Here is a 26,054-nt window from a genome sequence, read left to right as displayed (position 1 = left end):
ATTGAATCCTCTTGTTGGTCTGCCGTTCTGACTTATTTTTGAGCCCAGATAAAATCGAAAGAAACCTAACCAAAAACCACAAAGCTACAAAAACTGACGTCCCTTCTACTTCCCTTCAAACGGTTTATTGTAACTTTCCATCCACAGTACAAGTTATACCAACCATTAGAGAGAAGAACATGAGAATTGTCTCAATTATGTTTCTTTGCAATCATATATTTTCAAAGCAGTTATCAGCTATTTTGGCTCACCCCACTTTCTTATAAAATAGTGTTGTGATTGAGCCTCATAGTTCTCCTTCATTGTGGTCTATAGCAATAGCCAGCAGTCAAAGGAATGCATGAGACCAAAACAAAATTCACCCGGACTAGCATAAGCCCCTCATCAGATCTCCAAAATGTAGAGCTATAGTAAAAGGCACTGCTTTAATGTCAGATTTTCCTTGCACAGAGCAAAATAATGTAAAACAAACAGGCAATAATAAGGGCATACAAGTAGTAAATTATTACAAAATATTCTTCAATTTTTTTCTTTGACAGTATTGATCAGGTTTCAAGAGCTTAACCCCATCATATATACTAATCAATTCATTTTAGTACAGGTTTAACAATGCATCCAGTGTATAAACCAAGCAATTGAAATACATAGTAGCAAATGTATTATACATAGTATTTGGGTAAGTGATACAATTGTGTTTAGACATTTAAAATATATAACTTTAGACTGATATCTCTGTAGTAATACATGAAGACTGGGTTACCTTCCCAGGGATTGGATATAGTTTGACTGCACTAAATGCAGAAAGTCTTCATATAATCATTGTTTTTCGATTTGGAATATCTGTTAAGAAGCTATTCCTTTTCATTGAAACGCTAGAACAGAATTGTTATTAAGGCCAGATTGGTTACATTATTATTAGTACAAGATATATTTCTTTAAACTGGTGGAAATCAGTTACTGCGGAAGCCATCTTGGGCGTGCTACCTGGTCAAGATATATGACCTCACATTTTTGCGGAGGCATTAATGGCTGTAGGACGGGTGTAGACGTGCACATTGGAGTTCTGGAAGAACAAGACCAAGGAACAAAATGTCATGGACAAAAGAAAAAAAATACATAGATATATGCAGTATATATATATAAAAATTAATTAATAAAAATACTGCCTACCTTCTGAGCCTCGGCATTGTGCTTGGTGAGCAGGCTCTGGACCTGCTTTCCGTAGTCGGGATGGATAGCCATCAGGTGCTGTACCTGTTCAGGGGAAGATGGGACCCAACTCACTAGTGTTCTTGATCAATTGTTCCATGTGGGTAGGCATGGCACTAAAATATTTGTTAAACTACCTCAATGGACTGATGGAGATGCACCCCATTGATTGATCGTTTTAGCATTGCAAGAAATGGGACTGCAAGGTGAACCTTGGGGTTGAAATCTGTCCTGAAACAGGAAGGTGAAGTGGGACTAAAGTATGTGTGGCCCCACCATGCGTTCCTGGATGAAGACCTGGGCTCCCTTGAGGGCTCCGGCCAGGTTCTGACAAAGTCTCCGTCGCTCCTCCTCACTCAGAACCTCGCTGTAGAAGGTCCCCGCCTGCCACACCCAAGCACACAGCACTTAGGTACCTCACGCACACACAGGTATCGCACAACCACACACACGATGAATATCACACACACACAGGGTGTATCACACACACACACACACACACACACACACACACACACACACACACACACACACACACACACACACCTGCGTGTAATTGTCATCGTTGCAGCTTTCGTAGCGCGTTACGTCTGGGGACACCTTGAACTTTGACTCCAGGAAGCAAGGCTGGCAGTCAGGGGCACTGAAGCTGTTGGGGAAGTAGTTTGGAGCTCCGCCTTGAAAACACATCGGTCCGATTAAAAAGGGCACTCCAAATATTTGTTATGTGTTCAATCTACAGTTTTTAAACAATTTGGGGCAACCCTCCATTATCATCTGTAAATAGATGCTGTTTATTCTCCGTGCCACCAATGACACGTTTACATCACTTTGCCATGTCTTCATTGAGGGTTTTGACTGCAAGCTGTTTTTGGCGACAAACACAAAAAAACACAAGACCACTGTGGATGTAGGGCACTGCTTGCTACACCAAATTAACGAGGCAACAGGGTTCATTAGGCCAACCATGTAGCAAAGAGATGCCAAACATGTCACTGGTGGCATCTTGTCACACAACTCTTTCCCATTACCCCAAAGGGAGTCTCAATATATTAAATCGTTGGAGGGCCCCTTTAAGAAAGTATAATAGCCCTGTGAGCCAAATGGAGCCCTTTAAATATCCAATGGGCATTCGGGTACAGGTCTACTGTGTAGTAGACCTGCTCAACAATTTAGCATTTATTAAACACAAGTATTCATCATTTCATTTTCATTGGCCCCTTCACCACCGACGCTAAAATAGACAAGGCATAATAATAATAATAATAATAATAATAATAATAATAATAATAATACGCAGTCCCACCCTGGTTATCGGACATGCACATGGGGCCGTCCCTTTGGTAGTTGGACACGCGGGTCTTGTAGGGACAGTTGACGGGGATCTGAAGGTAGTTGGCCCCCAGGCGGTGCCGGTGGGTGTCCGGGTACGAGAACAGGCGGCCCTAGGGACACAGGCCGGGGGACAGGTCATGTCACGCGTTGGCACAATAAATGACCATTTCTACTCAGTCATCTCCCAGATGCCTTTAATCCGGACCCCCCTGTGGAACACAGGTTACGGCTGGACACTAAGGTGGGACACTTGGAGGTTAGGCTGTGGACATTGGGGATTGAACCCAGTGGCTTTCGGCGGGGAGTCAAACCCCCCCCCCCCTGCCAACGTTGTGCGTGACGCATGCGTGTGTGAGACATCCGGGTGGTTTACCTGCAGCATCTTGTCCGGGCTGGGCTCCACCCCTGGGGGCATGTTGCTGGGGTCAAAGGCCAGCTGCTCCACCTCGGCAAAGTAGTTGGTGGGGTTCCTGTTCAGCACCAGTTTGCCCACCGGGATCAGTGGGTATTCTTTATGGGACCACACCTGTGGGAGGCAGACAGATTGGGAAGTGACCTCCTCCTCCTCTTCTTCTTCTTCAACAAAGGGGTTCCCCAACCCTTTTATTTTTTTGAAATGGACACACACACACACACACACACACACACACACACACACACACGTTGGGAAACCCTACTTTAACGTCGTCCTTGATGACGGATGATGTTTGGTGACGATCAGTTAAAAACATTCCTGAATATAGAAACAACCTTTTACCTTGGTCAGATCGAAGGGGTTGAACCTGAACTTCTCGGCCTGCTCAAAGGTCATGACCTGGATGAAGAAGCTCCAGGAAGGGAAGTTTCCGTTGGCGATGGCGTTGAAGAGGTCTCCGATGGCGTAGTCGGGGTTGGAGGCGGCCAGCCGGTCGGCCTCTTCCACGGTCAAGTTCTTGATTCCCTGGTCCGTCTGGATGGACAGTGAGGAGACTTTAGACACGCAGCCCATCCTGTTGCACATACAGTTAACCATACCACCGTTATCGTTTTCTGCCGAAATGTTTTTTTTATTTAAAAAAAAATTGCAGACCTCATTTTAAATGTGTACTTTATAGCCATCCTCTACTTCTGCTTTGACACCCACCTGGGATGAATAAAGTTAATTTTAAGATCTTTCTCTTTTTTTAATTCAGTGATTGCTTTGCTATCCTGACCACATCTTTCCCCTAAAGCCCCTGTGGTTCAAAATGCAAAAGCTAGACCGAAAACTATAAGGTGACTACATATTGAAACGCCCACAGAAAAGGATTCGCAAGCCTCTTGCGAAACCTTCTCTGTGCGAGTTTCAAGATGTTTCAAGAAATGACAATACGCTTAGCGTATCGTCATTTCAAATGTCTTTCCAGCTAAAAAATTATAACAATATCAATTTTCTCAGATTCAAGGACGCTTTACATGTATGCACACTGAGTAAAAGGTTAGTACAAAATAAATTAAGTGAATCAATATTAAATGCAGTAAGTCAATTGGTGAGGCCAGCGTGTGGCAGGTTGGTCTTGAGTAAGCTTGGGCGGCAGGGTATTTTGAAATACAGACGGTATGATTCAACACGGTTCAAAATACAGACGTTGCTCTATCCATTCAACGTTTTTCCAACATCTTATGAATTCATTTTTATTAAAGTAGGAGGATGAATAATTAAGGAATCCAAAGAAAGTCATTTGCATAGTTTTGGAGACTGAAATAGGATCGTTCTAAAGTCTGGCATTGGTAGGTGGGGATCTTCCCCCTTTTTTACAATGAAAAGTGACATTTATAGCAGCATAGCTCTCCTGTGGTGGTCTCTACAAATAATCCAACAACTCAATAGCAAATTATTTAGTTTGAAGATGGTGGATATTCAACAGGTATTCATGCTGTGAAATAGGCTACAGCGATGTGATGCGGGGAACAAAAGATGTGGTCACCGGTACGAGTCACATGTTTCTATCAGAGTAAAGCGGGTCAGGGATCAGCATTCCTCTTTACAGAGCCATCATTTGGTTAATGCTTCTACACAATAGCAATATTACAAAGTACCCAGCAGCCCTAAACAAAAGCCTGAACAACAGCTCATCTTTTACGTTGTTTTCTTTTACCCCGGTGAAATGGCAGCGGGGGGAAGGAAAGTATGAGCAAATGGATACCGTAGCAAGTATCGACTCGTTTGTGTGTGTGTTGAGGTTGCCAGAGCCGCAGAGGTGGGATGAGAGAGGATTCAGGATTTAAAGTTAAACTTTGCCGCAGCTAGTTGCAGGTTGCATGCCACAAGCCAAACGCAACTTGACAGTAACATGAAGCAATCCCCCAGAAAATCGGAATCATCCAACACGATCAAATAGTTCGCTTCCGGAAAAATTGCTTGCTAGTTTTCTCGGTAGATCAAATCAAGTGGCAAGTGGTAAAATCGGACTCATCTAACACGATCAAATAGTTTGCTTCCAAAAAAATTACTTGCTAGTTTTCTCGCTAGATCAAATCAAGTGGTAAGTGTCATTGCAACAACCTTTGCATCTAATTTCGTATAACTTTTCCCTCAATTGAAAAATTCAGAAGTGTTTTGTGGATTTCTTTAACGACGCTGGCAGGCTTCTTTATATCATAATGATTGTCCCGGAGAAAAGAAAGAGCCATCAGTGTGTATGTGTACCTGATTATTGATAAGCTTGAGGGAAAAGTTTGGCAAGTGAAGGTAATGATCCATAGATCATGTCACACTCTATTCAAAATCCAATGCTATTCTTGATCCAATGAGCCTTTGGTGAGCCCGTTCTCCATTTGATTCAAGGAAAATAAATGAATTAAGCTCTTTGGTGCCACCTTGTGCCATCAGTGTAAAAACTATAGCTTGATTTATTATGGATATATCATGTCAGAATGTGTGATGATCATCTGACACGAAAAGAGTTTTCATTGGCTGTTGGCACCAAACTCTGGGTGCTGTCATCTTCTTTAAAAGTCGCAAAAATGTTAGCTTCAGCAGCTTTAAAGAGCACCGACAACAGCGCTACGACTCTGACCTTGAAGTGGAACTTGCAATAGACGGGATGGCCCTCGGCGTTGAGCAGCTTGAAGGTGTGCGAGCCGTAGCCGTTCATGTGGCGGTGGCCGTCCGGAAGGCCACGGTCGCTGAACAGGAAGGACACCTTCGGAAGAACAGCCAATGAGAAAGAGTTTGCATGCAGGGAACCACTTAGCAATTTAGCATCAATAAAATAAATAAAAAGAAATAGGCCTATGGGGGACCTGAAAATATTAGTTTGTATGCAAATACTTTCTGAGCCTTCACATGATCGTCCAAAACACGCCCAATTTCTTGTGCTATTTTATAGTTTTGGTGGGTTTAAGTTGGGGTTTAGGTTCTAAAGGGCCATTTGTGTCCAACATTATTATAAATGTGATTGTGTTTTTAGCATTGCAGATGCAAAAAAAAAAACAATACTCACTAATTGATTTCTCCCTTAACATCCAAAGTAAGTCACTGCGAGATAAAACATCAGCTAAATCATCGGTTCTCAAAGTGCGGCCCGCGGGCCAATGGCGGCCCGCATAAACATTCCTGGAGGCCCGCATTGACATAGATGTAAGTAAAATAAAAAAAGCCTATCCCTTTTTTATTTTTTTATTATTATATCAACATTAATTTAAACAAAAAAAAATATATATAAAGAGAAAAGTCGACTCTCGCTTTCAATTAAATCCTGTAACATTTGTTAGTTTTAATCCGACTGTACATTACTTTGAAAGGATGAACCTCAGTTTCATGATTAAGTCTCACTTGACCTCACTCCCAGAGTGAGGACTCCCAGTTTTTTTTCACCACTGGGATGCTGACGGCGTTTCCCGCCAATTATTTTTTCCTTTGGCGGCCCTCAGTCAAATTTTGGGTTCCTAAATTGGCCCTCAGCTGTCAAAACTTTGAGAACCCCTGGTACAACAATAGTGAATGGTATCCAAGCCTGAGCAAGTTGAAGGACACAGGCACTTGTGATGTTTACGCAACCATCGTTGTGGTGGGGAGAAGCAGAGCTCAGGGGACGGAGATGTGGATCCACCTCAGGGCCTCACCTGATGCAGAGCCTCAGGCCGGAGGCTCCAGAAGTCCCACACCATGTCGGGGTCTTTCATGTGGGTCTGCGGGTTACGCTTCTGGGAGTGGATAAACGACGGGAACTACAGAGAAAGACAGAGCGTTACATCAGAGAGCTGCAGTTCAGCACAAAGACCTAAAGGGAGTAATCCCTGATCCATGCTTTTGTCAGTGGTGTTTGTTTTAGTTTGTATTCCAGGTCCATCGGTACATTGGATGTAGTTTTTTCCAAATTAGAGGACGTGTGGTCGTTGGATAACATCGTCTTTGGCGCCACCTGCAGCATAAACAAAGGTAATGCGCTACAGGACTAACCAAGAGGGCGTCTCTTATGAAGAAGATCGGGGTGTTGTTTCCCGTCAGGTCCCAGTTGCCCTCCTCGGCGTAGAACTTCACCGCAAACCCCCTGGGATCACGCACCGTGTCGGCAGAGCCAGACTCCCCGGCTGGGGTTTACATGAACAAAAGGGTCCGTGTTAGGGAACCGACAAGACCATTTCCTGGAAGATTTCAGATAGGAAATGTTCCAGCTGATACCAGTACAGATATCTTTAAATAAATTCATCAACATTTCTGAACATCCGAAGGGTTGTTTAGCATATGTACAAAACTACATAGGAAAATAGGTTATTTTGTTTACAAATAGCAAAGTTAATAAATATTATATAACCATTAACTAGTGGTGAATATCGGTGATGATACCAGACATGTAGTTGGTATAGAGCTGTCAAGCGATTAAAATATTTAATCGTGATTAATCGCATTAATGTCATAGTTAACTCACATTAATCGCGATTAATCGCAAATTAGTTTTCTATGCTAAATATCCCTTGATTTCTTTGTCCCATTAATTCTTCTCGTTTTAATTCTCTTATCAACATGGTGAAGTGCATCGGCTTGCCTTGTGCAAATGATTTTTTATTGATAACAACATTGGCATATACTGATCAAAACAGGAAGATACAAAAAAAGAGCCTATAGTGCAATCAAAATCTAAGCAGTCGTTTAGACTGCTTTGAACAAATGTCATTTGAACATAGCAGTTAGGCTACTGCTTCTTTGTTTTGAGCCAAAGAAAAAAAACTAATATTATTTTTTTTTTTTAAGAAAAGATTTGCGTTAATCGCGCGATAAAAAAATTGACGCCGTTAAAATGGGGGATTATCACGCTGATACGTAGTACTTCCGCATTCGGTGTTCATTGTGCACTGTGACATCCGGTGAATCACTCATCACTCTGGCGAACTGATGATGGAGGACCGGTGTAAGTACCATATTGGCTCGGCTACCAGATCGGCTCGGGGTCCGTCGTCTGCTGATTACGTCACACAATACGCTATCTACAGCAATAAGGTCTTTTATGGCTTAAATTAAAGAGCCTGTAATGATCTTTAATTTTGAACCTAGACCATTCCCAACCTATCTGTATGGATAGTTTTCTTCTAAAAACAAAACATCCCTCGGAATCATCTTGGCTGTTAAAATAAGCCGTCTGTGTTGCCAGATTGGGCACATTTCCAGTCTGATTTGGCTACTTTGAATCACGTTAGGCTGGAAAAACGAAACTAGACATAGACCTACTCGCGCTCACACATGTGCTCGCTGTTGCCTCGTGGTTGCTATGACTACAGCCAGAGCTACAGCACAAAACAGCCAATCACAACTGTCCGACGTACAGCCAATCACAATGTACAACATTCAAGCGTACAGCCAATGATATTGTGTAACGTAATCAGCAGACGACGGACCCCGAGCCGATCTGGTAGCCGAGCCAATATGGTACTTACACCGGCAGTTCACTTTCACGACATCCCTGGTAAATGTACCCAAAGTCACGTTTTCTGAAGTTCACAGACTTACCGAACAACACTCCATAACAGCCCGCTCCAAACTGGACAAGGGATTGTTTATTTTTCGAGAAATATATCGACTACGAATGTGAGTGTCTGTTAGCTAGCTTACGCTAGGTAGGTTGGCTTATGCTAACGTCAGTTTGGCGTCAGCTCAGTCTGGAGGGATGAAATGATAAGAGATGAAAAATAAGGCAGACTTGTACTTCTTTGGTACATATATGAATGTGTATCTTCAGCAGAAAGCGAAATGAATGTGAAATGAACTGAATGAATAAAGGAACTGAAAGAAAAAAAAAGGATTTAATTCATTCCCTTTTTCTGAGTACATCATTTACTACATTATATATTAACATTATTTTGAATACTTTCAGGATGGACTGACTGGACTTTAAAATTGATTATAGATGAAAGACTTCTCATTCATTACATACATGTCATTCAATGTATACAATGTTTTCAGTGTACAAAATTACAGCTCCGGAAAAAATGAAGGGAACTCTCCAAATGTTCAGTGCCTCTTGTTTTAATATTTATATATTATATTTAATATTTATAGGTACATGTTTGAGTAGAAACACTATTCAACAGGGATGTAGCCTTTTAAATCAAGTGGTCCCTGGAAGTTGGTCATCACACAGCAGACGGTCCACAGCTGATTGACTGTCGCAGACAAGGTGAAAGTACAGTGCGTTCCCAGATGCGGTATTCCTTGACTGCCTATTGCTCTTTCTACGAGGATTCGAAGTCGAGCGATTGCTTGTGTTTTCAGAGCATCCTCTTCAGTGAACTGCGCAGTGGTTAGAGATAAATTAATTAGTAATATTATTGTGAGTGCTTCAGTCCGTCTTAAACATTTGTCTACATATCTTAATGGTCACATTTGGGTCAAAGTTTTAATTTGAAATGTCCATTCCTTTCATGCCTACCTGTCATCTTGAAGGGTGGTATTATCAGCGTTGCCCCACGATCAGCTAGTGGCTTCTCGATGGTGAAACCCTTGTCTGCCATGCAGCTATCTCCTGGCTCCAGTAAATCCAGCAGTCCACTTCGTTCAGTCAGCTCTGGGTCGGAGATGGAGCCGGTGAAGAGACTTGACACAAAAGTCACAGCACTACAAGGGGCAATCCCAATCAAGGCCTTAAAGGTTGTTGTGTTCTTGTAAGATGATGTTCGGGTAATCATCGACTGCACCTCGGTGCAGTCGATGATTACCCGAACATCTGGACTGTACTGCACAAATTAGCTTGGCATGGTGTTCTTGACTTGCTGTTTACTCATCCAGATGGGGAGGGAGCCAAGGAGCAGGTGAGGGAGCCAAGGAGCAGGTGAGGGAGCCAAGGAGCAGGTAACGGTAGTTGGCCCACGGTATAACAACATGGGAGACAGTGGACACACTGACCTGAAACATGTCAGCCAGCACCTTCTCTTGCAGGCCTGCAGCAACCCGGCAGCAGAAGAGAATAAACTGTAACCAGTTGCAGTCTACACGTTGGACTGGGAGAAATGGGTTCAAATGTTTGTTTCTTTTTCTGAGCTTTCGACCAATAAACCAACATGGAGGCAGATGGTTGAATAACCTCCCAGAAGTCACAAAAAACATCTCTTGACGTGAATCTGGTGTAAAAAAGGATGTCCTCGTCTGAGACACAAAATCTGTGAAAAGGCACTTGAACCACTTTCAGCTGTGACAGCTCTCATCAGCTCCTTGACTGTTTCTTCCAATTGCTGTATGTGTACAGCAGCAGCATCCAGTGCACCGATATGAGATGAGGAAAAAAATTAAAACATCTAACCCAGATTTTGGCTGTGACTTGCATATTGGAAGCAGTTTGGACCTCTAAAGAAATTGCTTTTTGTAGCTCAATATTGCTTTTACATTTTGCTTTTTATAGCTCAATATTCACCTTTACAATTAATTAAGTAAGATATAAAATGCAACATTTGTACTTGTGATGAAGCTTTTCACATTGTGGTTTGGTCAAATGCTGGGACATCAATAAGACTAAACATTTTGTGCCCGAGTTCTGAAAAGTTCTGTGATTAAACCATAGGTAGCACATCCTGTCAGGTAGGTGGTTTAAGAACAGTATGGGGTAATAGTAGGCCAATATTTCAGAACACTAACAAACACTGACAAACCTGGTTTAGGAGCAGAACCGAAATCATGTTCTGTCATCACCACCGAAGCTGAGATCTCCTCCATCGGCTCTTATTCACAGGGCAGCGGTTGCTCCAGAGGAAGGGCTGGGTGAACGTCATGGCCTAAGCGAGTTGATGCTCTTTTATAAACAGACCCCCTTCTTGGCAGTCCCCAGTTTTTCCACTGGAAACGGGAGGGTACAGACCCGATTTTCAGTCGCTTGGTGTGACCCCGGTTGGTTGCTAGCTGTAGCGTTAGTGTAGTCTGATTCACTAAAGTGCCGGCTACAAACAAACGTGCTACCTTGTTTTATTTCAAAATTTGGCCCTTCATCCCGGCGAACCGCTTGAATCCACTTCTTCGATAGACTCAATTCAGTCTGGAATCCATGAAAACTTAAGTAGGGTTGGTGTTGTTTGTTAGATGTACAAAGTGGAACAGAGCAGTGACATCTAGCCTTTGTTTCAGCCATTGTTGAAGTGCGCCGGAAGTGTTCATGCACAACTAAGACAAATCCTGCCAACGGAACCCGCAAGCGTGATAATCCCCTGTGATTGGAATGTACGTCAGCCGAGAGCAACCAATAGGTTTAGAGCTAAATGGTCCCGCCCCCAGGAACGTTTTTTTTTTTTTTCAGATTCGACTGTCAGGAGTTTCAAAACGAGTGGCGTCAGAACACTGCCAATATTCACGTGACTCAAAGCTTGCGCCTGTGTGGTCAAATCTCTGAAAAGTCAGTTCTGAAAAAATACGTTGCAATGTCGTAAACGTACAAGTTTTTAAAACTAAATATTCAACCTTTCAAAACGTATTTCTCAATGTATGAACACCTGTTTGCAGAATCCCATTTACAAGGTTTCAAAACCGGGCAACAATGAAATACACTGTTAGAACAGTGCCAGATTTGAAACTCTGCAAATGCGCTGGTGAAATTGTTTGAACTTTGAAAATGTGTTGGTGAAAATGATGAAGAAGATAAAATAGAACACAAAATCATGTTTACAGATGTTTGAATTTTAGTTTTAGTTTTTTTTCAGGTTATAATCTCTTTTTTCAGTGCTGCAAAACCTTTTTTACAAGGTGTTGAGTTTTCAAACCCAGACTTACAAGCCTTTGAAACTTTTTTTTTCAGGTTTGAATTATGGCAGGACTGACAACAACTGACTCCATATATAATGGGCTATAACGGGTACTATCATCAAAACAATTACAAGACTCAAGATAGTCAAAATAATAATGATCAGCGCAGCCACGTTGAGGCCCAGAGCACACTTGCTGTATTCCCTGGATCTCTGCAGGTCTCCAGTCACCTTCATGTCTCTTGCCTGCGACAAAGAGAAAAGAAAAAAAAGATGAACGAGTGAATGCTATGTTCAAATAGAGGTCTACGGCCATGTCGTCGAAAATGTGATGTGAATTTACAGCCATTAGATTTTTCAATAAAGTTGCTGTATGTAAGATTCCAGTGTTGCAAAGAAAAAAACTGAAAAATTCAAGATTCTGAAAATAATCAACCCCTAAAAACACCCTACATGCTCCCTTCCTATGTCCACAATTGAGATAGTGTTTGAGGTTGACAAGCAAGACGTAGGCCTATTTCCCGAATAGTTGGAAGAGCACTGGGCTCAAATGTAAATGACAGAGCCAGGCGCGTAACCAGAACAGACCCTGTCACTGAGCATTTCGCTCGCAAACATTTTAAGCATAATATTTCTAACCAATTGCACTCAAAGTATAGCGCTTCAATCGTATCTACCGCATCTTTAAAGCATAACAAAGCAAAGGCCTACCTTGAATGAGAAGATCAGCGCCAACAGTCCGAGGCAAAAGGGGTTTGCGTGGAAGAAGCTGCAGATGGACCATACCACATAGTCACTGGGATGCTCCACAGGGTTGACGATAGTCACAACAGTGTCTGGGTCCCTGGACCAACACAGAACAATGGAAGTGTCTTATATTGGAAAGTAATCTCTATTGTATTCTTGATGAATTGAAAGATGAATAAAGAATTCACAGCCCACAAAATAGGATTTTCACAAAACATCTACAGACTTTCAACAATAGATGATTGTAAAAAATAAAAAACATGTATAAACAATTACATATATATATATATATATATATATATATATATATATATATATATATATATATATATATAAATAAATACATTCAAAACGATGATATACCTGTTATATTGCATTTCTTGTAGTTGCGGGGCTGATGGACGTGCTGACAGTATCTCCTCTTTATGAAGTAAAGTAGGCCAGCGCAAGAAGCAGTGTGCTTTTATCATGTCCGTTTGGAGAAGAAAAACACCTACCCATGTCCACGTCACACATCATAAAACCCAAGATAATTAAGTGCAATTGATTGGTCATTCCTGGCTTTCAAACTGTTCTTGTTGTGGTTTTGCACCAATATTTTATTTTCCTACATTTTATAAAATAAACAGAAAAAAAGAATATCCATTATTGAAACATAGAAGTATGAAATGTTAGGTTTAATGTTAGTAATGGATTCAGTAATCATGAAATGATGTGTCATTTTGGTTTAATAAGTTTGTTTGATTACCATAAATAACATTGACGAAGAGTTTTACACTACAAAAAGTTATTGCGACTTTGGCTGTACAATTGAATCCCCTTGTTGGTTTGCCATTCTGACCTATTTTTTAACCCAGACATAATTCAAAAGAAACATAATCAAAAACCACAAAGCTACAAAAACTGACATCCCTTCTGCTTCCCTTCAGACGGTTTATTGTAACTTTCCATCCACAGTACAACAAGTTATACCAACCATTAGAGAGAAGAATATGAGAATTGTCACAATGTTTGTTTGCCATCATATACTTTCAAAGCTGTTATCAGCTATTTTGGCTCACCCCACTTTCTTATAAAATAGTGTTGTGATTGAGCCTCATAGTTCTCCTTCATTGTGATCTATAGCAATAGCCAGCAGTCAAAGGAATGCATGAGACCAAAACAAAACACACCTGGACTAGAAAAAGCCCCTCATCAGCTCTTCAAAATGTAAGGCACTGCTTTAACGTCAGATTTTCCTTGCACAGAGCAAAATAATGTAAAACAAACAAAGCAATAATAAGGGCATACAAGTAGAAAAGGACTACGAAATAGTCTTCAAAGTTTTTCTCTCTTTAAGTTAGCTCTTTAAGCTCTTGAATTGATCAGGTTTCAAGAGCTTAACCCCATCGTATTACGGTGGCGCTGAGCATTCACCAAATAAAAAAAAGTTTCACAGCTAATGTAGCCGTTAGCACACTCAGGATCTCGTAATTACGAGAAAAGATCTCGTAATTACGAGATACGGATCTCGTAATTATGAGATAAGTATCTCGTAATTACGAGATAAAATATCATATTTAGGCCTACGACATAAGGATCTCGTTTACGAGAAAAGGATCACGCCTCTCATTCATCAATAACGTTGCTAGCTGCAGGCCGGCAAAGATGACGCTATCTGACGCTATCGTATTTAATCTCGGGTTGAGGCATTGGGTAATATTGATGTTCCTTAAAGTGAGGAGGGCATTAATATAAGTATGTCAACATTGCGCAGACATCTGAAGTCATTGGCCGGCAAAGATGACGCTATCCGACGCTATCGTGCTTTATTTCCTGCTCGGGTTGAGGCATTGGGAAATATGGATGTTCCTTAAAAGTGAGGAGGGCATTAATATAAGTATGTCAACATTGCGCGCGCAGACATCTGAAGTCATTGGGACTGTTCAGGAGAAAAGCCCAGTCGGAGCTGCTACAAGTGGCTCTCTTCCTGCAGGAGCAGTTGAACCAGTACGGGATGCTTGTTCCATCATTTCATCTGCCAAAGCCCCTCGAATATTGACGCGTTAATTGTTCAGTGGAACCCAGAAGTGGAAATGTTGTTGTCGTGGTGCCGGTGGTTTAAAGGGCATGTGGCTGGCCCCTCACATTGCAGCTCTTAAAAGTTGAATACAGCAGTGCATTATGTGTTTATACCATGCATTATTGTTCAGAAAACGTCTTACCTCAAGCTCTTTTCCAATTAATGAGCTAAATTGTTTTTATACAAATCAAATAAATATTGTTTTTGTGGCGAAATATAATTTTTGTCCCACTGTCCGCATTCGATTTTGTTTTAATATTGGCTGTGACAGTATGTCACATAATTAATGTAATCAAAATACTATGTTCATAGTAAAGGCAGACCCTGTCAGTTGTTAAATTATTTAAAAAAAACCTTCACAGTGGTATAATGAGCACATACCGCTGACTGAAGTGATCTATTGCTTTTATACAACGGTTACTATTATGGCAAAACGAAAGTCATAGACACACTACATTTAAAAAAAAAAACAAGAAAGTCAAAGTAGCTGTTTAATTAAAGAATACAACAAAGTAGTCTCTCCTGGCTGCCTTCAAAATGCACGACGGTCGCTATGCAACACACTTTAGCGTCCCTCCGAGAGAAAGGAGTGATACTTTCACAAAATGATTGGGCGTCATAGCAGTTATGTATACGCTGATTATACAACAGTTAGGAACCAATCAGATCGCTGGATTTAGGCCCCCCGTTGTATAATTAAGCAATAAATCACGCCAGGCTGTGGTATGTGCTCATTTTACCACTGTTAAGGGGCGTTGTCCGGCCCCGACGCGCAGCGGAGGGCCGGCGACCCCCTTCATCACGCGAATGTCGCGTCAAAGTTTAAATATCTTTAAAGATTGATAGTATGAGTGACTACCAAGCCTGCTTGGATGCATTTCAGATGCATCAATTTGTATCCGTGAAGCATCCCGTACTGGTTCAACTGCTCCTGCAGGAAGAGAGCCACTTGTAGCAGCTCCGACTGGGCTTTTCTCCTGAACAGTCCCAATGACTTCGTCTGCGCAATGTTGACATACTTATATTAATGCCCTCCTCACTTTTAAGGAACATCAATATTTCCCAATGCCTCAACCCGAGTAGGAAATAAAATACGATAGCGTCGGATAGCGTCATCTTTGCCGGCCAATGACTTCAGATGTCTGCGCAATGTTGACATAGCCTACTTAATGCCCTCCTCACTTTTAAGGAACATCAATATTTCCAAATGCCTAAACCCGAGCAGGAGATGAAATACGATAGCGTCGGATAGAGTAATCTTTGCCGGCCTGCAGCTAGCCAGCAACGTTATTGATGAATGAGAGGCGTGATCCTTTTCTCGTAAAAGAGATCCTTATGTCGTAAATATGATATCTTATCTCGTAATTACGAGATCTTTATCTCATAATTACGAGATCCGTATCTCGTAATTACGAGATCTTTTTTTGTAATTACGAGATCCTTATCTCGTAATTACGAGATCCTGAGTGTGCTAACGGCTAAATTAGCTGAGAAACTTTTTTTTATTTGGTGAATGCTCAGCGCCACCGTATCATATAGACGAATCAATTCATTTTAGTATAGGTTTAACAATGCATCCAGTGTATAAACCAAGCCATTGAAATACATAGTAGCAAATGTATTATATATAGTATTTGGGTAAGTAAAACAATTGTGTTTAGACATTTTAAATATATAACTTTAGACTGATATCTCTGTAGTAATAGGCCTACATGAAGACTGGCTGCTTACCAGGGATTGGATATAGTTTGACTGGACAAAATGCAGAAAGTCTTCATATAATCATTGTTTTTCGATTTGGAATATCTGTTAAGAAGCTATTCCTTTTCAGTGAAATGCTAGAATTGTTATTAAGCCCAGATTGGTTACATTATATATTTTTTTAAACTGGTGGAAATCAGTTACTGCGGAAGCCATCTTGGGCCTGCTACCTGGTCAAGATATATGACCTCACATTTTTGCGGAGGCGTTAATGGCTGTAGGACGGGTGTAGACGTGCACATTGGAGTTCTGGAAGAACAAGACGAAGAAACAAAATGTCAAGGATAAAAGAAAAAAAAAATACAGATATATGCAGTATATATATATAAAAATTAATTAATAAAAATACTGCCTACCTTCTGAGCCTCGGCATTGTGCTTGGTGAGCAGGCTCTGGACCTGCTTTCCGTAGTCGGGATGGATAGCCATCAGGTGCTGTACCTGTTCAGAGGAAGATGGGACCCAACTCACTAGTGTTCTTGATCAATTGTTCCATGTGGGTAGGCATGGCACTAAAATATTTTTTAAACTACCTCAATGGACTGATGGAGATGAACCCCATTGATTGATCGTTTTAGCATTGCAAGAAATGGGACTGCAAGGTGAATCGTGGGGTTGAAATCTGTCCTGAAACAGGAAGGTGAAGTGGGACTAAAGTATGTGTGGCCCCACCATGCGTTCCTGGATGAAGACCTGGGCTCCCTTGAGGGCTCCGGCCAGGTTCTGACAAAGTCTCCGTCGCTCCTCCTCACTCAGAACCTCGCTGTAGAAGGTCCCCGCCTGCCACACCCAAGCACACAGCACTTAGGTACCTCACGCACACACAGGTATCGCACAACCACGCACACACAGGTATCGCACAACCACACACACGATGAATATCACACACACACACACACACACACACAGGGTGTATCACACACACACACACACACACACACACACACACACACACACACACACACACACACACACACACACACACACACACACACACACACACACACACACACACACACCTGCGTGTAATTGTCATCGTTGGCGCTGTTGTAGCGTGTTACGTCTGGGGACACCTTCAACTTTGACTCCAGGAAGCAAGGCTGGCAGTCAGGGGCACTGAAGCTGTTGGGGAAGTAGTTTGGAGCTCCGCCTTGAAAACACATCGGTCAGATTAAAAAGGGCACTCCAAATATTTGTTGTGTGTTCAATCTACAGTTTTTAAAGAATTTTGGGCAACGCTCCGATATCATCTGTATATCATCCCAACCAGCGTGCAAAAAGCTATGATGCATCATGTATGGCACTTTCTCTCGTATTCAACCCTCTAGAGGGCACTTTTTTCAAACATGGAGGCACTGTAAGGCCATTAAGACGGCACTCATTGAGGCACATTATCAAATGTTCCAAATGTTGTTCTAGAGGGCTCATCATTATAATTTATTGTATGAAGGGGCACCCAATCATTTTTTTTCACATGTAAAGGACAGCCAATAAGGCACTTTCTCTCGTATACGCCACTCTTGAGGGCACTCAAGAGTGGTGTATACTTTTTCCGACCCCCGTGCAGAGTCCGCCACTGTCTCTGAACACCCCTTTCAAAAAGCTCAAAAAGGTTCTGTCCACACAGCTGAATTCACCGCGAAACGCACCTCGCTTACGGTGAACTCTTAAATCTGGATAGAGATGCGGCAATATGTCACAGCCACATTGAAAATAAATTGAAGTCTGGCTCTCAGAGGAGAAAGGTGAAGAAAGACAGGGAGAAAGGACTAAATGAAGGAGTCAGGTTCTGACTAATTTATTTTCCAAGAATGGTGAGCACAAACATTTAAACACACAAGATGAAACCCCATTCTCAACTACCTCCGTTATCGGCCCCAGAATTTTGTGCTACGCCCCTGACTATAACCAGGTTTTCCTGAAAGGATTATAGCCACAAACAATGTGAACCACTTTGTTAGTGAGTATAGTATACTTGTATGGCTATACGTATGCACACGTTAAGCATAGATTATTATAATCATGCATATTGGTTAATAATCACTTATAGGAGCGAATGCATGAGTTTTTGTTGATACTTTACATTTTAACAATGGATTTATTAAGGTACTGTGAGGCAGAAATAATTCAGTTAGAATCAAACAGGTAACTGGAAATTGTATTATAAGAATAAAGTATTTTGTGTATAAAAAAAATGAATGGGACACCTGTCGTTTTTGTTCACAAATGTTCACTCTGTCTCGTCCCTGTCTGTTCCAATCTCTGCTACTGTAGTCTCTGTCTGTCCCTTCCCTGCTGTGGGTGGAAACCTATCTTTTGGAGAGCAACACTGTGTCTTTTGCTCAGGAAAGACGCCTGATGGTTCCTCTGATGTATTTCCATTCAGAATGCGTCTTTGTTAAAGGATAACTTCTGTATTTTCACATCATTTTCGGTCTCAGGCTCTAATGCGGACACATTGTCATGATGTTACTTTAATGTAAGCGTAGTCACTGCTTGCAGCTTGTCATTGTAGTGCCGCATGTCCACAGTTGAAATAACTAATTTGCATATAATAACTCATAAAGACCTTTGCAGTGGCATTGCTAGACCTGTCCTAGCCCCTGCATGGGGCCCTACCACGACCGCCGTCGAACCAGCCTCCATCTCCCACTCGGTCTCATTCTCTGCCTCAGCTGAGGCTGTTATGTAAAAGACCATTGCATTGGATCACAAATAGCGCATGCATTATTTAAAACCATGTTACATTGTCAAACATTTATTTTAGCTGAAGCTTTTATGCAAAGTGTAGTAACATTCAGTACATTCAGCCAAAGATACTACCCTAATTCAAATTAAGTGCCTTAACGTTACAAGAGCTAGAAAAAGTATGAGGCTATTTTTGGCATTTCTTGCCCCGATTCAATTCCTAATTATAATATAGGCCTACATTAAATTAAAACCGTAACCATAATGGTCTTCCGTTGCATCTGGACTGCTGTCTGTCACCAAGTGCTTTGGTGGACTACCCATGGGTTATTTTATAGACATTATACATCATTAACTTGGAGAGCTCGCTGGGGCGGCTGCTAAAACTATTTTCAAATCAACTAAATTCTGGGTGGCGTAAAATAATGACGGATATTCATTTTGCTGCGCTGATGGTTACAAAGCGCATTACTTGGTAATTCAATTCAATATAGCTTCATTATTATTTTTGGTACAGGGGCAATTAACTGGTTTCTTGGCCCTAGTAGTGATTGCGATAGCGACGATTGGCATCTTCAACGGCTATAATTATCCAAACAATTACAAGACTCAAGATAGTCAAAAAAAGAATGATCAGCGCGGCCACGTTGAAGCCCAGAGCCCACTTGCTGTATCCCCTGGCTCTCTGCAGGTCTCCAGTCACCTTCATGTCTCTTGCCTGCGACAAAGAGAAAAAAAAAAAAGATGAACGAGTGAATGCTATGTTCAAATAGAGGTCTACGGCCATGTCGTCGAAAATGTGATGTGAATTTACAGCCATTTGATTTTTCAATAAATGTATGTAAGATTCCAGTGTTGCAAAGAAAAGAGCAGAAAAATGCAAGATTCTGAAAATAATCAACCCCTAAAAACACCCTACATGCTCCCTTCCTATGTCCACAATTGAGAAAGTGTTCGAGATTGACAGGCAAGACGTGTTTTCCAAATGGTTGGAAGTGCACTGGGAGCGGCCTCAAGTCTAAATGACAGAGCTAGGCGCGTAACCAGAACAGACTTTGTCCCTGAGCATTTCGCTCGCAAACATTTTAAACATAATATTTCTAACCAATTGCACTCAAAGTATAGCGCTTCAATCGTATCTACCGCATCTTTAAAGCGTTACAAAGCAAAGGCCTACCTTGAATGAGAAGATCAGCGCCAACAGTCCGAGGCAAAAGTGGTTTGCGTGAAGAAGCTGCAGATGGACCATACCACATAGTCTCTGGGATGCTCCACAGGGTTGACGATGGTCACAACAGTGTCTGGGTCCCTGGACCAACACAGAACAATGGAAGTGTCTTATATTGGAAAGTAATCTCTATTGTATGCTTGATGAATAGAAAGATGTATAAAGAATTCACAGCCCACAAATAGGATTTTCACAAAACATCTGTATAGACTTTTACATTTTAATTTAATAAGTATACGTTTTTGACCACATTTTTACAGCGATAACCTCAATCAACAATAGATGGTTGTAAAAAATAAAAAACATGTATAAACAATTACACACATATATATATATATATATATATAGATATAGATATAGATATAGATATAGATATAGATATATACTGTAAATACATTCAATACGATGATATACCTGTTATATTGCATTTCTTGTAGTTGCGGGGCTGATGGACGTGCTGACAGTATCTCCTCTTTATGAAGTAAAGTAGGCCAGCGCAAGAAGCAGTGTGCTTTTATCATGTCCGTTTGGAGAGGAAAAACACCTACCCATGTCCACGTCACACATCATGAACCTCAAAAGAATTAAGTGCAATAGATTGGTCATTCCTGGCTTTCCAACTGTTGTGAGGTGGAGCAGCTGGCAACATGTGGTTTTGCACCAATATATTATTTTCCTACATTTTATAAAATAAACAGAAAAAAAGCATATCCATTATTGAAGCATAGAAGTATGAAATGTTAGGTTTAATGTTAGTAATGGATTCAGTAATCATGAAATGATGTGTCATTGGTTAGATAAGTTTGTTTGATTACCATAAATAACATTGACGAAGAGTTTTACAGTACAAAAAGTTATTGCGATTTTGGCTGTTCAATTGAATCCCCTTGTTGGTCTGCCATTCTGACCTATTTTTTAACCCAGACATAATTCATAAGAAACATAACCAAAAACCACAAAGCTACAAAAACTGCCATTCCTTCTGCTTCCCTTCAGACGGTTTATTGTAACTTTCCATCGACAGTACAACAAGTTATACCAACCATTAGAGAGAAGAATATGAGAATTGTCACAATGTTCGTTTGCCATCATATATTTTCAAAGTTTTTCTTTAACAGTATTGATCAGGTTTCAAGAGCTTAACCCCATCATATAGACTAATCAATTCATTTTAGTACAGGTATAACAATGCATCCAGTGTATAAACCAAGCCATTGAAATACATAGTAGCAAACGTATTATACATAGTATTTGGGTAAGTGATATAATTGTGTTTAGACATTTAAAATATATAACTTTAGACTGATATCTCTGTCGTAATACATGAAGACTGGCTGCTTACCAGGGATTGGATATAGTTTGACTGGACAAAATGCAGGGAGTCTTCATATAATCATTGTTTTTCAATTTGGAATATCTGTTAAGAAGCTATTCCTTTTCATTGAAATGCTAGAATAGAATTGTTATTAAGCCCAGATTGGTTACATTATTATTAGTACAAGATATATTTTTTTAAACTGGTGGAAATCAGTTACTGCGGAAGCCATCTTGGGCGTGCTACCTGGTCAAGATATACACTGTATGACCTCACATTTTTGCGGAGGCGTTAATGGCTGTAGGGCGGGTGTAGACGTGCACATTGGAGTTCTGGAAGAACAAGACCAAGGAACAAAATGTCATGGACAAAAGAAAAAAATATATATAGATTTATGCAGTATATATACACTCACCGGCCACTTTATTAGGTACACCTGTCCAACTGCTCGTTAACGCAAATTTGCCAATCACATGGCAGCAACTCAATGCATTTAGGCATGTAGGACAAGACGATCTGCTGCAGTTCAAACCGAGCATCAGAATGGGGAAGAAAGGTGATTTAAGTGACTTTGAACGTGGCATGGTTGTTGGTGCCAGACGGGCTGGTCTGAGTATTTCAGAAACTGCTGATCTACTGGGATTTTCACGCACAACCATCTCTAGGGTTTACAGAGAATGGTCTGAAAAAGAGAAAATATCCAGTGGGCGGAAGTTCTGTGGGCGCAAATGCCTTGTTGATGCCAGAGGTCAGAGGAGAATGGCCAGACTGGTTCGAGCTGATAGAAAGGCAACAGTAACTCAAATAACCACTCGTTACAACCAAGGTATGCAGAAGAGCATCTCTGAACGCACAACACGTCGAACTTTGAGGCGGATGGACTACAGCAGCAGAAGACCACACCGGGTGCCACTCCTGTCAGCTAAGAACAGGAAACTGAGGCTACAATTCGCGCAGGCTCACCAAAATTGGACAATAGAAGATTGGAAAAAGGTTGCCTGGTCTGATGAGTCTCGATTTCTGCTGCGACATTTGGATGGTAGGGTCAGAATTTGGCGTAAACAACTTGAAAGCATGGATCCATCCTGCCTTGTATCAACGGTTCAGGCTGGTGGTGGTGGTGCAATGGTGTGGGGGATGTTTTCTTGGCACACTTTGGGCCCCTTAGTACCAATTGAGCATCGTGTCAACGCCACAGCCTACCTGAGTATTGTTGCTGACCATGTCCATCCCTTTATGACCACAGTGTACCCATCTTCTGATGGCTACTTCCAGCAGGATAACGCGCTATGTCATAAAGCGCGAATCGGTCATCTCAGACTGGTTTCTTGAACATGATAATGAGTTCACTGTACTGAAATGGCCTCCACAGTCACCAGATCTCAATCCAATAGAGCACCTTTGGGATGTGGTGGAACGGGAGATTCGCATCATGGATGTGCAGCCGACAAATCTGCAGCTACTGCGTGATGCTATCATGTCAATATGGACCAAACTCTCTGAGGAATGTTTCCAGTACCTTGTTGAATCTATGCCACGAAGGATTAAGGCAGTTCTGAAGGCAAAAGGGGGTCCAACCCGGTACTAGCAAGGTGTACCTAATAAAGTGGCCGGTGAGTGTATATAAAAATGAATTAATAAAAATACTGCCTACCTTCTGAGCCTCTGCATTGTGCTTGGTGAGCAGGCTCTGGACCTGCTTTCCGTAGTTGCGATGGATAGCCATCAGGTGCTGTACCTGTTCAGAGGAAGATGGGACCCAACTCACTAGTGAGTTGGGTCCCAGGCGGTCGGCCTCTTCCACGGTCAAGTTCTTGATACCCTGGTCCGTCTGGATGGACAGTGAGGAGACTTTAGACACGCAGCCCATCATGTTGCACATACAGTTAACCATGCCACCGAAATGTTTTTTTTATTTAAAAAAAATATTTTACAATTCTCCTCTACTTCTGCTTTGACACCCACCTGGGATGAATGAAGTAAATTTTAAGATCTTTCTATTTTTTTAATTCAGTGATTGCTGTGCTATCCTGACCACATCTTTCCCCTAAAGCCCCTGTGGTTCAAAATGCAAAAGCTAGACCGAAAACAAAAGGTGACTACATATTGAAACGCCCAAAGAAAAGGATTCGCAAGCTGCTTGCGAAACCTTCTCTGTGCAAGTTTCAAGATGTTTCAAGAAATGACAATACGCTTAGCGTATCGTCATTTCAAATGTCTTTCCAGCTAAAAAATTATAACAATATCAATTTTCTCCAATTCAAGGACGCTTTACATGTAGGCACACTGAGTGGCACACTGAGTGGATGGTGGATATTCAACAGATATTCACGCTGTGAAATAGGCTACAGCGATGTGATGCGGGGAACGAAAGATGTGGTCACCGGTACGAGTGACATACATATGTTTCCATCAGAGTAAAGTGGTTCAGGGATCAGCATTCCTCTTTACAGAGCCATCATTTGGTTAATGCTTCTACACAATAGCAAAATTACAAAGTACCCAGCAGCCCTAAACAAAAGCCTGAACAACAGCTCATCTTTTACTGACTCAGTCAGACTCAGAACGGCTGGATGAACTGGAGAAAGGTAAATCTCAATTAGGCTACTTAACTCGAGGGAAAGTGGAAAATAGGTGCAATTCCCCTAATGGTGATGTATCCCTTTAATTCTACCCTAACATAAAGTGGACAAACTATTTAAAGGAGCTAGGTGGAATTCTGTCTTGTCTTGTATGCTGCCACATAATAATACAATAAGCATTTCAACTCATAGCACTGTTGTGAACACACATTTTTATGTACCGTCCATAATGTCGTTTTTCTTTATGATTTGCTCCTTGCAGCCCGTGGCCCTTTTGAAGTGATAAGAAGATACAAGAAGGTCCTGAAAGCATACAATCGGGGCTTGAAATTGTCGAATTCCTGTGCATACGCAGGGGTGAACGAACTCAGTCAGGTCCACGGCAAGCATTGCAGAGCTGGCAACAGCGTCACCTGCGAGTTCACAAAGCTCCTCGATAAAACAAAACAGGCAAAGCTGAAAGATGTTGCAAATTTATGCGAGAACTACATTAAAGGTGATGCTCAGGTTCAGACAAAAATAGATGACTTAAAAAGTCAATGCAAATTAATCCCGTATGCAAAGTGCGCATAATTATAATTTTTTTACCCCAGTTTGCGTTGTTTTTTTCCAAGTGTGGTTAAGAATTATTGCCTGTCTCTCACTGTCTCTCTTTCTCATGCTCTCTCCCTCCCACTCTTTTTCTCCCACTCTTTGTCACAATGTCTCTCGCTCTCTCCCTCACTCACTTTCTTGTGCTCTTGTCTCACTGTCTTTCTCTCTTTTTCCTCACGCTCTGGTTGAACCCCTCTCTCTTTCTCTGTTCATTTGATATACCATTTTATACATTCTAATATTTAATTAATGATGAAAAAACTATTAACTTGTGCCAAATAGATATTTTAGTAACAATTAACAAATATTAACAAAGGGTTAGGTAATGACTAGTTTGCTATTTATTATGGCACCTTATTATAAAGTGTTACCACATTTGTAAATAGAACAAAGAAAAGTACTAAAATAAAGTAAAATAAATGTTTTAGCTAATCAGGTCTTCCACAAAAAAAAAATTGATATTTGCCAATAAGACCGTCCACAAAAAAAAAAAAAAAATTCCAATCAAATCGTTTCTAAAAATATATATATATATTTCATCATATCGATTTTTTGAGGCATATGACATGTGACCCTATCGACCAATAACTCGACACATGGAAGACTGCTCCTTCTCAAAATATATGGTCTAATATGCTCTTGTCTGTCTACATGGCAACATGTCTACATGTCGGTGTAGTGGTATGGTGTCGGCCACATGGCCATGGGGTTGCTGTTTCGAATCTGTCCTCGACCAACCACGTACTGAATCATGGCATGAAGGCAAATAATGATTACTATCTTGTATTCATTAGGCTATAGCCGTCATACTGTAGGACACTATCATTGTTGCTTGCAACTATATTTATTATCTTACTCCATGAAAGTTATAAAAATTGGTAGGCTTGTAGAACTTTCAAAATGATTAAGGGGAATCAAAGGATGGGATAGGATAACACATAGGTGGCACCATAATTGGCACTTGAAGTTCAACATTGCCACAGGCCGCCATTACTACATAGGTTAGAGCGACTGTAATGTCTGATACTATAACCAGACAAATAGCGCATGTATTATTTAAAACCATGTTACATTGTAAAACATTTATTTTAGCTGAAGCTTTTTTGCAAACTGTAGTAACATTCAGTACATTCAGCCAAAGACCCTCATTCAAATGAAGTGCCTTAATGTTACAAGAGCTAGGAAAAGTATGAGGCGATTTTTTGCATATCTTGCCCTGATCTATTTCCTAATTATAATATAGGCCTACATTAAATTGAAAACCGTAACCATAATGGTCTTCCGCTGCATCTGGACTAGTGTCATCAAGTGCTTTGGTGGTCTACCCATGGGTTATTTTAAGGACTATGCATCA

At 41.1% G+C, this 26,054-nt stretch overlaps 3 protein-coding genes across 3 annotated transcripts in view; all 3 read right to left on the bottom strand.

Annotated features, from left to right (window-relative positions):
• Positions 1 to 109: 109 nt before the first annotated feature.
• Positions 110 to 26,054, bottom strand: part of LOC115550588 (catalase) — a 33,116-nt gene continuing 7,171 nt past the window's right edge. The window contains exons 6-13 of the mRNA XM_030365757.1: positions 23,179 to 23,355; positions 3,302 to 3,493; positions 2,918 to 3,070; positions 2,516 to 2,654; positions 1,756 to 1,886; positions 1,486 to 1,593; positions 1,171 to 1,254; positions 110 to 1,063 (exon numbers count right to left, since the gene is read on the bottom strand). Coding sequence (XP_030221617.1) covers positions 1,004 to 1,063; positions 1,171 to 1,254; positions 1,486 to 1,593; positions 1,756 to 1,886; positions 2,516 to 2,654; positions 2,918 to 3,070; positions 3,302 to 3,493; positions 23,179 to 23,355 — 1,044 coding nt within the window. The 3' untranslated portion in view covers positions 110 to 1,003. The remainder of the gene's footprint in view (positions 1,064 to 1,170; positions 1,255 to 1,485; positions 1,594 to 1,755; positions 1,887 to 2,515; positions 2,655 to 2,917; positions 3,071 to 3,301; positions 3,494 to 23,178; positions 23,356 to 26,054) is intronic.
• Positions 11,644 to 13,012, bottom strand: LOC115550594 (interferon-induced transmembrane protein 1-like). The gene is made up of 3 exons (XM_030365764.1): positions 12,835 to 13,012; positions 12,436 to 12,568; positions 11,644 to 11,970 (listed from the first exon to the last, which is right to left on the bottom strand). Exons 1-3 carry the CDS (start codon positions 12,939 to 12,941, stop codon positions 11,785 to 11,787), a joined length of 426 nt encoding a protein of 141 aa, XP_030221624.1. The 5' UTR covers positions 12,942 to 13,012; the 3' UTR covers positions 11,644 to 11,784.
• Positions 16,406 to 20,742, bottom strand: LOC115550592 (catalase-like). The gene is made up of 6 exons (XM_030365762.1): positions 20,624 to 20,742; positions 20,159 to 20,290; positions 17,313 to 17,443; positions 16,966 to 17,073; positions 16,651 to 16,734; positions 16,406 to 16,543 (listed from the first exon to the last, which is right to left on the bottom strand). Exons 2-6 carry the CDS (start codon positions 20,235 to 20,237, stop codon positions 16,484 to 16,486), a joined length of 462 nt encoding a protein of 153 aa, XP_030221622.1. The 5' UTR covers positions 20,238 to 20,290; positions 20,624 to 20,742; the 3' UTR covers positions 16,406 to 16,483.

This window comes from Gadus morhua, chromosome 9 (genome assembly GCF_902167405.1).
Source record: "Gadus morhua chromosome 9, gadMor3.0, whole genome shotgun sequence".
Classification (NCBI taxonomy): domain Eukaryota; kingdom Metazoa; phylum Chordata; class Actinopteri; order Gadiformes; family Gadidae; genus Gadus; species Gadus morhua.
Note: the sequence above shows the minus strand (reverse complement) of the source record. Positions and strands in the feature narration are given on the sequence as shown.